The 13,356-nt window shown below is 37.4% G+C and overlaps 1 protein-coding gene across 1 annotated transcript in view; it reads left to right on the forward strand.

Annotated features, from left to right (window-relative positions):
- The window catches only part of TTN (titin), a 276,115-nt gene that overhangs the window by 197,383 nt on the left and 65,376 nt on the right, over positions 1-13,356 (forward strand). Inside the window, exons 239-261 of the mRNA XM_078451133.2 lie at positions 3-193; positions 595-1,024; positions 2,530-2,838; positions 2,966-3,114; positions 3,197-3,229; positions 3,323-3,452; positions 3,542-3,841; positions 3,930-4,247; positions 5,193-5,489; positions 5,601-5,900; positions 5,988-6,302; positions 6,388-6,536; positions 7,223-7,373; positions 7,463-7,744; positions 9,382-9,684; positions 10,221-10,523; positions 10,625-10,906; positions 11,002-11,301; positions 11,392-11,694; positions 11,786-12,094; positions 12,205-12,486; positions 12,606-12,905; positions 12,992-13,285. Of these exons, the coding sequence (XP_078307259.2) occupies positions 3-193; positions 595-1,024; positions 2,530-2,838; positions 2,966-3,114; positions 3,197-3,229; positions 3,323-3,452; positions 3,542-3,841; positions 3,930-4,247; positions 5,193-5,489; positions 5,601-5,900; positions 5,988-6,302; positions 6,388-6,536; positions 7,223-7,373; positions 7,463-7,744; positions 9,382-9,684; positions 10,221-10,523; positions 10,625-10,906; positions 11,002-11,301; positions 11,392-11,694; positions 11,786-12,094; positions 12,205-12,486; positions 12,606-12,905; positions 12,992-13,285 (6,030 nt within the window). The remainder of the gene's footprint in view (positions 1-2; positions 194-594; positions 1,025-2,529; positions 2,839-2,965; positions 3,115-3,196; positions 3,230-3,322; positions 3,453-3,541; positions 3,842-3,929; positions 4,248-5,192; positions 5,490-5,600; positions 5,901-5,987; positions 6,303-6,387; positions 6,537-7,222; positions 7,374-7,462; positions 7,745-9,381; positions 9,685-10,220; positions 10,524-10,624; positions 10,907-11,001; positions 11,302-11,391; positions 11,695-11,785; positions 12,095-12,204; positions 12,487-12,605; positions 12,906-12,991; positions 13,286-13,356) is intronic.

Here is a 13,356-nt window from a genome sequence, read left to right on the forward strand (position 1 = left end):
AGATCGTCCATCACCACCAAGAAATCTTGCTGTTACTGACATTAAAGCTGAATCTTGCTATTTGACATGGGATGCCCCTCTAGATAATGGGGGCAGTGAAATTACCCATTATATCATTGACAAACGTGATGCAAGCAGGAAGAAAAGTGAATGGGAGGAAGTCACCAACACTGCTGTAGAGAAGAGATATGGGGTAAACTATTCTAAATATTTACTTATACACATTAAAAGGACACGACTTTGAATTAACACCATTAGGGCATAACCTGGGAATTTAATGATTAAACTCAAAACCACACACAAAAAGATTTAGCACAGTTTTTAGCACCATGTACATAAGGCCACTTAGTAAATACTATTTGTATATAAATTCTTTTTTACTTGAGAGATCCAGTATTAGGTACAATAAATTCACATATTCTCATTTTAAAATGCTTTCTCCACATTTGAGCCTATTTATTTTTTAACTATATATTTATTTGCTTTTATAGATTTATTTTTATAGTCTCCCCTACCAAAATAACTTGAATTTTAAAATAAGTGAAAATCAACATAAGTATGTTGTTAAGAAATCACTATTCATTTGATTTCTAGGTCTGGAAACTTATCCCCAATGGTCAGTATGAGTTCCGAGTTAGGGCAGTGAATAAATATGGAATCAGTGATGAGTGCAAATCAGATAAAGTAGTCATTCAAGATCCCTTTCGCCCTCCTGGACCTCCGGGAAAACCAAAAGTTTTGGAGCGCACCAAAGGGTCGATGCTAGTAAGCTGGACTCCTCCTCTGGACAATGGCGGGTCTCCAATTACTGGCTACTGGCTCGAGAAGAGAGAAGAGGGAGGTGCCTACTGGTCACGTGTTAGCCGAGCACCAATTACCAAAGTGGGATTGAAAGGCGTGGAATTTAACGTTCCGCGTTTGATTGAAGGTGTTAAATACCAGTTCCGAGCAATGGCAATAAATGCGGCAGGAGTTGGCCCTCCCAGTGAACCATCAGATCCAGCTGTTGCAGGAGATCCTATATGTAAGTATGCTTCCATTTCCGGAATTTACAAAGGGCAAAGCCACTAAATGGATAATTCTCTCTTAAATTGCCTGCGTTTTTCTATAACAAAATTTTTTTTATTAAAGTAAAAAGTTTCATAGAGTATCAGAAGCATAGATGTATGTGTATACATATACACACTACATATACATATACGCACTACACATATCTATATGTATGCATACATACACACATGTATACACATACCTAAAATCATATAGTTTTTAAATTCTTGGTTTAAACCTAGTATTTTATGAGGAATCACAATAATAGAGACCCTGGACTATAAGCTCCTCTCTGCTCTCCTACCTTAAATAAATGCCTAACCCCTAATTAGATACTGTGGACATTATCTCCCTCCCTGTTTAGACCCTCTAGGTGGAGTTCAACAAAAGGCAAATGTTAACTTTTCAATAATATTTATTGAACAAAGATACGAGATTCTCAAGCACAGTCTGTGAAGTGAAATTAAAAAAAAAAAATTCTTCTGAAAGATCTATTAGCAGATAAGTTCAAAAATTAAAATAGCATGGCCTTAATGGTTAATTATATTTGCTATATATCTGAATAGATTATCTGCAGAAAAAGAATTCAGCTATTTGTTAAGACTTAAAATACTCTAAGTTCTATATGGAGTACATCTATAAAATGAAGCAGTCATTCATTCAGCAAGCTATATTGAACATGTGCTATGTGCAAGGAACTGTGCTAGGCACTAGAGAGGAAGAGGTAGGGTTAAAAAGAACAGAGTAAAAGACTTTCTATAATTGTAAAGCACCATCAGAAATGTTATGTAATTATTACATACATTGACCCTGTCCCTAAAAGGCATTATGATTAATTTGTGTTCAAAGGTTTCCCAACTAATGACAAAATTATTTTTTAAATATTAAATTAAAGATGAACATAGGGGAATGGAAGAAAAATAAGATAAAAAACAGAGAGGGAGGCAAACCATAAGAGACTCTTAAATACAGAGAACAAACTGAGGGTTGCTGGAAGGGAGGCAGGTGGGGAGATGGGCTAACTAGGTGATGGGCATTAACAAGGGCACATGTTGAGATGAGCACTGGGTGTTACATGTAAGTTATGAATCAGTAAATTCTACTCCTGAAATTATTACACTATATGTTTACTAACTTGGATTTAAATTTATAAATAAATAATCTGACATATTTTTTCTAAAAAAATAAATAAGTTTTTAGTAGATTCAAAGGGATTTTAAAACGAAAATAGCTTTTCACCAATTGTGTGTAAATAGAATATAAATCTATCTAGAGATAGTTGAGTAGTCTTTCTAATTCCAGTGAGTTGCCTGCTTTCTTTTGTTTTCACATCAATGCTAAATGAAAAAAGACTATTTCTTATGTTCTCTTCTCTAGAAGGTAATTTATTCTTTTGGCATTCCTATTTTAGTATTTAGTAGATTAAATCTAGCATCCTATTGGCTTCAAAACTTGATATATATTTTTTTTCTTTATTAGATCCACCTGGCCCACCTTCTTGCCCAGAGGTCAAAGATAAAACAAAGTCTAGCATCTCGCTAGCATGGAAACCTCCAGCCAAAGATGGTGGCAGTCCAATCAAAGGCTACATTGTAGAAATGCAAGAAGAAGGTACTACTGACTGGAAAAGAGTAAATGAGCCAGACAAACTGCTAACTACCTGTGAATGTGTGGTACCAAATCTGAAAGAACTCAGGAAGTACAGATTCAGAGTGAAAGCTGTCAACGAAGCTGGTGAATCTGAACCAAGTGATACAACTGGAGAGATCCCTGCCACTGATATTCTAGGTACCAGCCCTTTATTACATTTATGTCTTCATCTTTTGATCTCATGAAATTAATTTCCTGAAGATATGTCAATTACATTTTTTGAAAAAGTAAACTAAATCCTATTATATTATTCATGGTACTATAGAGGCACCAGAAGTTTTCATTGATATTGGAGCACAAGACTGTCTGATTTGTCCAGCTGGCTCACAAATTAGGATTCCTGCTGTCATCAAGGGACGCCCGACACCCAAATCATCTTGGGAATTTGATGGAAAGGCAAAGAAGGCAGTGAAGGTAAGAAAAATATGATTTTCTGTGTCTTCCGGTGAATCACTCTAAGGAATATTTATACCACAACTGTCTTCTTTTCTAATAGGAGGGAGTTCATGATATACCCGAGGATGCACAGGTAAAAAGAAAAAATTGAAATGATTCAGAACATGGTTGGCTGCAATAATGGTTTTACTTCATCCAATGTATGACTACTGTTTTCTTTCTATAGCTGGAGACAGCTGAAAACTCATCAGTAATTATTATTCCGGAGTGCAAGCGATCTCATTCAGGCAAATACAGCATCACAGCCAAGAATAAAGCAGGACAAAAGACAGCAAATTGTAGAGTTAAAGTCATGGGTAAGAAAGACTTTAAAAGGGACCATAGAATAAGAACAAATTATTTTAAACAAAGTGACATTGTTTATATTGTGATTTGCATCCAACAGATGTACCAGGGCCACCCAAAGATCTGAAAGTCAGTGACATCACAAGGGGTAGTTGCAAACTCACATGGAAGATGCCAGATGATGATGGAGGAGACAGGATCAAAGGCTATGTTATAGAGAAGAGGACTATTGATGGAAAAGTCTGGACTAAAGTCAATCCAAACTGTGGAAGCACCTCATTTGTAGTTCCCGATCTTATTTCTGAACAGCAATATTTCTTCCGTGTGCGGGCAGAAAACCGTTTCGGTATTGGTCCACCTGTGGAAACCATTCAGAGGACCACTGCCAGAGATCCAATATGTAAGTTTTTAACCGAAGATTAAAGTAGTTTCTCAAGAAATATATCATTATAAACAATGCTTAATACTTCTTTTAACTATTTTTAAAGATCCTCCTGATCCCCCTATTAAACTCAAGATTGGCCTCATAACAAAGAACACGGTACACCTATCATGGAAACCCCCAAAGAATGATGGAGGCTCCCCTGTCACCCACTATATTGTTGAGTGCCTTGCATGGGATCCTACTGGGACAAAGAAAGAAGCATGGAAGCAGTGCAACAAACGCGATGTGGAAGAACTGGAATTTACTGTTGAAGACCTCATAGAGGGTGGAAAATATGAATTCAGAGTCAAGGCTGTCAATGCTGCAGGAGTCAGCAAACCTTCAGCCACTGTTGGCCCTGTGACTGTCGAAGATCAGACATGTAAGTACCAATGTATTAACAGAAAATGTCCTCTTTATGAATCCTTCCTAGAAATTTAATATTTGTCCAAAATAAAAAGAAATATCTGTACATCAGGAAGCTACCATGAATTGAGTGTGAACATGGGCACATTAATCACTCATTCCCTCAACTTCTACAGAATTATCAAATTTCCTTACATATTACCTTTCCCTTATTTAAAGGAGATGACGTTTAGATTTCCTTACTGTAATTTTCTGCATGATCCTCAAGAGGGGAAGAAACTAAGCAGTTATTTGCTCAGTGAGTGCTAAGACCCATTTATCTTCATAATCAAGTTTCTTTTTCTCTATTTAAGAAAAAGATATATATAAATAGACAAATTTTATAGACAAATATGGTAGAAATTCTTCCTCTGTTACCATCACTACTGCTGTGTGTTCAGTTTTTTCTTCTAAATTTGGGGGGGGGGGGGGCGCATGTAGTCACTACCCTCTTTACATTTTCTTCTACTGGATTCCTGGAAAATGGAAAATTGCTTTGCATCTACTAGCAGTTATCTTTCTTAAAAAGGGAATTCATCTTAGAATAAAAATAGTCCTGTCATAACTCTGCTTATTAAAGGGAATATGCATGCATATTAAAGGGAGTATCATGATAGAACTCCCAAGACTAAGCTACTACAATCTTCACTTCTCTCTGCCCCTTTTCAGTATCTACATGTATAATAACATTAGGTAAGAGAGAGCCAATAGCCGATACATAGCCACATGTAGATCCAATAAAGGATGATGACTACATTACCTGCCCTCCGAAGTCATATAATTAGTTGAAGTCAAATCTGTTCTTCATATTGTGCTATGAAGTCTGCCTATAGTAGATACAAATAGCTTTATAGGCACTGTAAATTCTACTTCTGGTCCCTAATGACCACCTTTTTTTTTTTTTTTCTTTTAAATCATCTAGGCCCACCATCAATTGATCTAAAAGAATTCATGGAGGTTGAAGAAGGAACAGATGTTAACATTGTAGCCAAAATTAAAGGTGTGCCATTCCCGACACTAACCTGGTTTAAAGCTCCTCCAAGGAAGCCTGATAAGAAAGAACCTGTTCTCTATGACACCCATGTCAACAAACTGGTAGTGGATGATACTTGCACCTTAGTTATTCCACAGTCTCGAAGGAGTGACACTGGCTTATATACCATCACAGCTGTGAATAATCTGGGAACAGCATCAAAGGAGATGAGACTGAATGTGCTTGGTAATGTTTTCCTGGCTTTATTAAAACTATGTTTTTCTGTTCCTAAATATACTATTTGGCTTTAAAATCATTCTTCTAATATTTTTTTTTTCCTTTTTTAAACCATTTTAGGTCGTCCTGGCCCTCCAGTGGGACCAATAAAGTTTGAATCTATTTCAGCAGATCAAATGACATTATCTTGGCTTCCACCTTTGGATGATGGGGGGTCTAAGATTACAAACTATGTAATTGAGAAGAGAGAAGCTAACAGGAAGACATGGGTGCATGTCTCCAGTGAACCTAAAGAGTGCATGTACACAATTCCCAAATTGCTAGAAGGCCACGAATATGTATTCCGAATCATGGCCCAGAATAAATTCGGCATTGGGGAGCCTCTTGACAGTGAACCTGAAACAGCAAGAAACCTCTTCTGTAAGTAGAACATATTTGCTATACAAAATCACTCTTACCTGTTGTTTTTCATGGTTTCTTATAGATCAATGTGATTTTTGTTCTTAGCTGTCCCTGGAGCACCAGATAAACCAACAGTTAGCAGCGTGACTCGCAACTCCATGACTGTCAATTGGGAAGAGCCAGAGTATGATGGAGGCTCTCCTGTGACAGGATATTGGCTAGAAATGAAAGACACCACTTCGAAGAGATGGAAGAGAGTTAACCGAGATCCTATCAAAGCCATGACTTTGGGTGTTTCTTATAAAGTAACTGGTCTTATTGAAGGTTCTGATTATCAATTCCGTGTGTACGCAATCAATGCTGCCGGTGTGGGTCCACCAAGTCTGCCATCAGACCCAGTCACTGCCAGAGATCCAATTGGTAAGCCTTGAAACCATTCCTCCCCCCACCCCCTCACAGTGCCGTGGAAAAGGCAAGAATACTGATGTATACTGGTTCTTTCCAGCCCCTCCTGGTCCTCCACTTCCCAAAGTCACAGACTGGACTAAATCCTCTGTCGATTTGGAGTGGTCTCCTCCACTAAAAGATGGTGGGTCTAAAGTAACTGGATACATCGTTGAATATAAAGAAGAAGGAAAAGAAGAATGGGAGCAGGTACTTAACACTTGGAATTATGGAAATATAAATAAACTGAAAATGTAGCAGTTATCCTCAATCCCATTAATCCCATTGTATTTTTTATTAAGAAATCAGAGAAATAACAATTATAAAATAACATAATTACAAATAATCCAAACATCTGTTATGTCCAAAATCTGATCAAAGGTTAAGTTATATTGGGGCGCCTGGGTGGCGCAGTCGGTTAAGCGTCCGACTTCAGCCAGGTCACGATCTCGCGGTCCGTGAGTTCGAGCCCCGCGTCAGGCTCTGGGCTGATGGCTCGGAGCCTGGAGCCTGTTTCCGATTCTGTGTCTCCCTCTCTCTCTGCCCCTCCCCCGTTCATGCTCTGTCTCTCTCTGTCCCAAAAAAAATAAATAAAAAACGTTGAAAAAAAAAAAAAAAAAAAAAAAAAAAAGTTATATTATCATTAATTTCTCTTTTGGCTATAAATTCTAAAACGGTGGAAAAAATTAAGAGTACATTTTTCAATCATTTGGCATAATATTAAAACACAATTCCTGGAAAGACATTTCAGTCAGCATTTACCTATAATATCTGATCCCCAATACATAAACTAGCAACAATTTTCCCAGACTAGTTAAATATGCTGTTGGCTATGCTTTAGAAAGCCATTAAAATAAGAAGCTACAAAGAACTGAACGCTTGTGATCCTTCCCCAGGGTAAAGACAAAGAAGTGAGAGGAACAAAGCTTGTTGTGACAGGGTTAAAAGAAGGAGCTTTCTACAAATTCAGAGTTAGAGCAGTCAACATTGCCGGCATTGGAGAACCTGGAGAAGTCACAGATATCATCGAAATGAAGGACAGAATTGGTAATTATTCATACTTCTATCATTTTATCAATATTTGTGTTTTGTATTGGAAATGAAAACCACATTTGTAATTTTCAATTGTGTTCCAGTGTTGCCTGACCTTCAGCTAGATGCCAGTGTCAGAGACAGAATTGTGGTCCATGCTGGAGGGGTGATCCGGATCATCGCGTATGTGTCTGGAAAACCTCCTCCAACTGTCACCTGGAACATGAATGAAAGAGCATTACCTCAAGAAGCTACCATTGAGACCACAGCCATCAGCTCATCCATGGTCATCAAGAATTGCCAGAGGAGTCACCAAGGTGTCTATTCTCTTCTTGCCAAAAATGCAGGTGGAGAAAGAAAGAAGACCATTATCGTTGATGTATTAGGTAAATACTTTGAATTTGTCCATGCAGTTTTTAAAAATAACATCTTTACTTCAACTACAATAAGACTATGTAATAATAAAACTGTTACATATACTTTGGAAACTTAAAAAATTACCAACAATCCCATTGACCGCTATTTGCATTTTTTAAAATTACTTTTTTAACGTTTATTTATTTTTGAGAGATGGAGCTACCGAGCATGAGCGGGGGAGGGGCACAGAGAGAGAGAGAGAGAGTGTGTCAGAATCCGAAGCAGGCTCTGGGCTCTGAACTGTTAGCACAGAGCCCAATGCAGGGCTCAAACCCAAGAACTATGAGATCATGACCTGAGCTGAAGTCAGACGCTCACCCGACTGAGCCACCCAAGTGCCCTGACCACTATTAGCATTTAAAAAAATTTCCTCTTTGCTTTTTTATCCTATACATATTTTATATTGTTATACTTCTATAAACAGTTTTATATGTTACCTTTTTATATAACATTAAAAAGTTATGTTTTTATATTATATAAAAACAAAGTTTTTTATAACAAAGTTTTGTGTTTTGCCTTGTTACATAACATGCCGCCATAAGCATTTATGTTTTATATAGTTTTCACAAAAGAAACTTTCCTGCCAGTGTACATGAATATCTAACAAAGATTGATCAATTTCTTATCATGAGAGTGTATCCTTATTTGCTAATTATCTTAATAAAGCAAACATCTGTGAAAGGTTTCATATTCTAATTGAAAAGCATCATTTTTGGTTATCAATATTGCACTTCTAGTCACTAAATATAGAGGTGAATTCTACAAGGCTTTTTCATGCCTCTTGTTGGCTGCTTTATTGTAGTGATTTGCTCAGAAAGCAAAGTTCTCCCACTCAGATTTCTCTCTCAGCATGTCTCTAACACAACCATACCCCAAACAGTGAGTTTTTATGTGAGAATAACTGGTTCTCTGTTGAACATAATTAATGTTATGTAAACATGTTACATTTTCATTAATGATAATGGCATAAGGAAAAAGATCTCATTGACCAATAGTCCTATAAGCTTTTGGGTTAGTTTCAAGCTCCTAAACACCTTTTACTTTTACTTGAGAAGTGGTACCTTTTCAGATTAAATTCTAACCCTCTCAAAAGTCATTCTGAGATTTGGGGACTCCTGTGCTGCTTTCTGATTTTTTAGTCATCTAGAAAAAGTTCTCTTTCCCTTTCCCCTCTGGAGAGTAAACTAGACACAAAAAGTAGCCAGCCATGCCACCCCTCACCCCTCTCCTGTCTCCTTCTGTGCATTCTCCTTCTGGCAGCTCTTCCTATCTGACTTACAAATTAAACATATATATATATATATATATATATATATATATATATATATATATTTAAATACATATTTAAATATACATATTTATATTACACACATTACTATTCCTTCAGCTCCTGCTAAAACAGTGGCAAACAGTAACTGTTACCTATTTCATTTTAAAATATGGCTGAATATAGATATCATGGGGAGGAAAAAAAATCAATAGACAAAATCTCATTTTCTTCATAAGAAAATGTCTTAGTGTCTCCTTTTTAAAAACAGAGGGTGACAAATATTGAGCCCTGTAGTTCATTGAAGGTTCATTAGAAATCTCTTCCTCTTATTTCCAGATGTGCCAGGTCCTGTTGGAGAACCATTCCGGTCTGACAACCTCACCAATGACTCCTGCAAGCTGACATGGTTTTCTCCGGAAGATGATGGAGGCTGTCCAATCACCAATTACGTCATTGAAAAGCGTGAATCTGACCGCAGAGCATGGACGCCAGTGACGTATACAGTCACCCGGCAAAATGCTACCGTCCAGGGTCTCATTCAGGGCAAAGCCTACTTTTTCCGAGTTGCGGCTGAAAATAGTGTTGGCATAGGCCCATTTACAGAGACACCAACTGCACTTGTCATCAGAGATCCAATCAGTACGTACATCTTAATTTCATTCTCAATCACTTCTTCACTCATTTAATAAAAGAATGCGGTGACAAAATATGTATATAAATGCCAACCATTTTGTTCCTTTGACGAGACTCATTAGGCAAATGCTCAGTATCTGATGTTGGTAGTATTTGAATGTGATTTTGAAAGATTGTGGGAATATATATGATTCTTCAAATCCTTCCATGTATACTACACTAATTTTTTTAAATTTCCCCCTTAATGGCGTAAATATATTTTCCTAACTCAGAAACTACTAACTCTGGAGAACCTTCTTAAATTATTTGGCCTCAGTGAACCTCTATTTCCTCATCTATGAGAGGAAATTAGACTGTATGGTGTTTTTAACTCTAATGTTAAAAATGAGAGTTTCTCATCTCAGAAGATGAGATGTCTTCTTGTTACTTATCAAAGCAGATAATTTAATATTTAAATGCAACTCTCAAAAAGTATCATCTACTATATTCTACTACATTTTAATGTGGCATTTTTTCACCATAATTCCATATTTTACTTACAGCTGTACCAGAGCGTCCTGAAGACCTGGAAGTCAAAGAAGTTACTAAAGATTCTGTTACTTTGACTTGGAATCCTCCTAAGTATGATGGTGGATCAGAAATTATTAACTATGTCCTAGAAAGCCGTCTCATTGGAACTGAGAAGTTCCACTCAGTTACAAAGGACAACTTGCTTAGCAGAAAATACACCGTTAAAGGCTTAAAAGAAGGTGATACCTATGAGTACCGCGTCAGCGCTGTCAATATTGTTGGACAAGGCAAACCATCATTTTGTACCAAGCCAATCACTTGCAAAGATGACCTGGGTATGTGTTCTAATTCAATTTATACCTTGAAAACTTGGACATTTACAGATTTACCATAAGAGATCGGTAAAACTGACTTGCATTTCTAATTAAAATTTTAGCTCCTCCGACACTTGACCTTGACTTCAGAGATAAACTCACAATTCGGGTTGGTGAAGCTTTTGCCCTCACTGGCCGTTACTCAGGCAAACCAAAGCCTAAGGTTACTTGGTTCAAAGATGAAGCTGATGTGCTAGAAGATGATCGTACTCACATAAAGACCACTCCGACAACACTTGCCCTAGAGAAGATCAAGGCCAAACGATCAGATTCTGGCAAATACTGTGTGGTTGTGGAGAACAGTACAGGTTCTAGGAAAGGTTTCTGTCAAGTCAATGTTGTTGGTAAGTATAATTTCACAAGAAGAGTAGATATTCTGTCCTTTCCAGAGCAGAAGTGGAAATAACATTTTGTGTTCTGTGTTTGTGTGTTTCTGCAGACCGTCCTGGACCACCAGTAGGACCGGTTATTTTTGATGAGGTGACCAAAGAGTACATGGTTATCTCTTGGAAGCCACCTTTAGATGACGGAGGCAGTGCAATTACCAATTATATTATTGAGAAAAAGGAAGTGGGAAAAGATATTTGGATGCCTGTTACGTCTGCAAGTGCTAAAACAACATGCAAAGTTTCTAAACTTCTTGAAGGAAAAGATTATATTTTCCGGATATATGCTGAAAATCTGTATGGAATAAGTGATCCTCTGGTATCTGATTCGATGAAAGCCAAAGATCGTTTCAGTATGCATTACACTTCTTTTTGGTGATTCAATGTTTGATATTGTTAATAGGAAAAATTAAATTTCTAACACACTCTAATGTTTATTGTAGGGGTTCCTGATGCACCTGACCAGCCAATTGTTACAGAAGTTACCAAAAATTCTGCATTAGTAACCTGGAACAAGCCAAATGATGGAGGAAAGCCCATCACAAACTACATCCTGGAAAAGAGGGAAACTATGTCTAAACGATGGGCTAGAGTTACCAAAGAGCCCATCCATCCATACACTAAATTCAGGGTTCCTGATCTTCTAGAAGGGTGTCAATATGAATTCCGGGTTTCTGCAGAAAACGAAATTGGCATTGGAGAGCCAAGCCCACCATCCAAACCATTCTTTGCTAAAGATCCAATTGGTATAGTATTAAAGCATTCATTCAGCTTTCATATTATCCAACTTCGTTTTCAGCTATATTCTAACTCCTTTTTTTTTCTTTTATTATGTAGCTAAACCAAGTCCACCTGTTAATCCTGAAGCAATTGATACAACATGTAATTCAGTTGACCTAACGTGGCAGCCACCACGTCATGATGGTGGGAGCAAGATTCTGGGTTACATTGTTGAGTACCAGAAAGTTGGAGATGAAGAGTGGAAGAGAGCCAACCACACTCCTGAGTCATGTCCTGAAACTAAATATAAAGTCACTGGTCTTCGGGATGGTCAAACCTATAAGTTCAGAGTATTAGCAGTCAATGAAGCTGGTGAATCAGATCCAGCTTATGTTCCCGAGCCAGTGCTAGTAAAAGACAGACTTGGTGAGTAAAATCTTCTCAGCTGTAATAGCAAAGAAGATAGGTGTCTCATTGTATATGCTTCATTGTAAAATACATCAACAAACCTTAAAGTGCTATTCATTTTATCCTAGAACCCCCTGAATTGATTCTTGATGCCAACATGGCAAGAGAACAATACATAAAGGTTGGTGATACTCTAAGACTTAGTGCTGTCATCAAAGGAGTGCCATTCCCAAAAGTAACTTGGAAAAAAGGAGACAGAGAAGCTCCAACTAAAGCAAGAATTGATGTTACTCCAGTTGGTAGCAAGCTTGAAATTCGTAATGCTGCCCATGAAGATGGTGGAATTTATTCTTTAACAGTGGAGAATCCAGCTGGTTCGAAAACTGTCTCAGTAAAAGTACTCGTATTAGGTAAGAATTTTCATGGTTATATCTTTAATGTGATAACATATTAAAAATAAATTTTAATATATTTTGAGCCTTTATCTGGATTAAGTCACTAATATAACTTCATTACTTAACACTTTCAGATAAGCCGGGGCCACCTAGAGATCTGGAAGTCAGTGAAATTAGGAAAGATTCTTGTTACCTTACTTGGAAGGAACCACTAGATGATGGTGGTTCTGTTATTACAAATTATGTGGTTGAGAGGAGAGATGTTGCCAGTGCCCAGTGGTCACCTCTTTCAACTACATCAAAGAAAAAGAGTCACTTGGCTAAACATCTTAACGAAGGCAATCAGTATCTTTTCCGAGTAGCTGCTGAGAACCAGTATGGACGTGGTCCTTTTGTAGAAACACCTAAACCCATCAAGGCTCTGGATCCTTTACGTAAGTTGCTTTCTCTGGATACAAAAGTTTTGTCTGCCTGTCTTTGAGAATATTATTCATTCATCATAACTTCTTCTTTTGAAAAGATCCCCCAGGGCCACCCAAAAACCTGCACCATGTAGATGTTGACAAGACTGAAGTCTCCCTTGTTTGGAATAAGCCAGATCGTGATGGTGGCTCTCCAATCACTGGATATTTGGTGGAATATCAAGAAGAGGGCACCGAAGACTGGATTAAGTTCAAGACTGTGAAAAACTTAGAGTGTGTTGTTACTGGACTGCAACAAGGGAAGACCTATAGATTCCGTGTAAAGGCTGAAAATATTGTGGGTCTTAGTCTCCCTGACACAACTATCCCAATAGAATGTCAAGAAAAACTAGGTAATTTTTGGACTGGCATTATTAATTTTTTAATTCATACTGTGAATATTCATATTGTGAAAATCAAAATC

The sequence above is a fragment of the Panthera onca genome, chromosome C1, assembly GCF_046562875.1.
Source record: "Panthera onca isolate mPanOnc1 chromosome C1, mPanOnc1 haplotype 2, whole genome shotgun sequence".
NCBI classification, from domain to species: Eukaryota; Metazoa; Chordata; class Mammalia; order Carnivora; family Felidae; genus Panthera; species Panthera onca.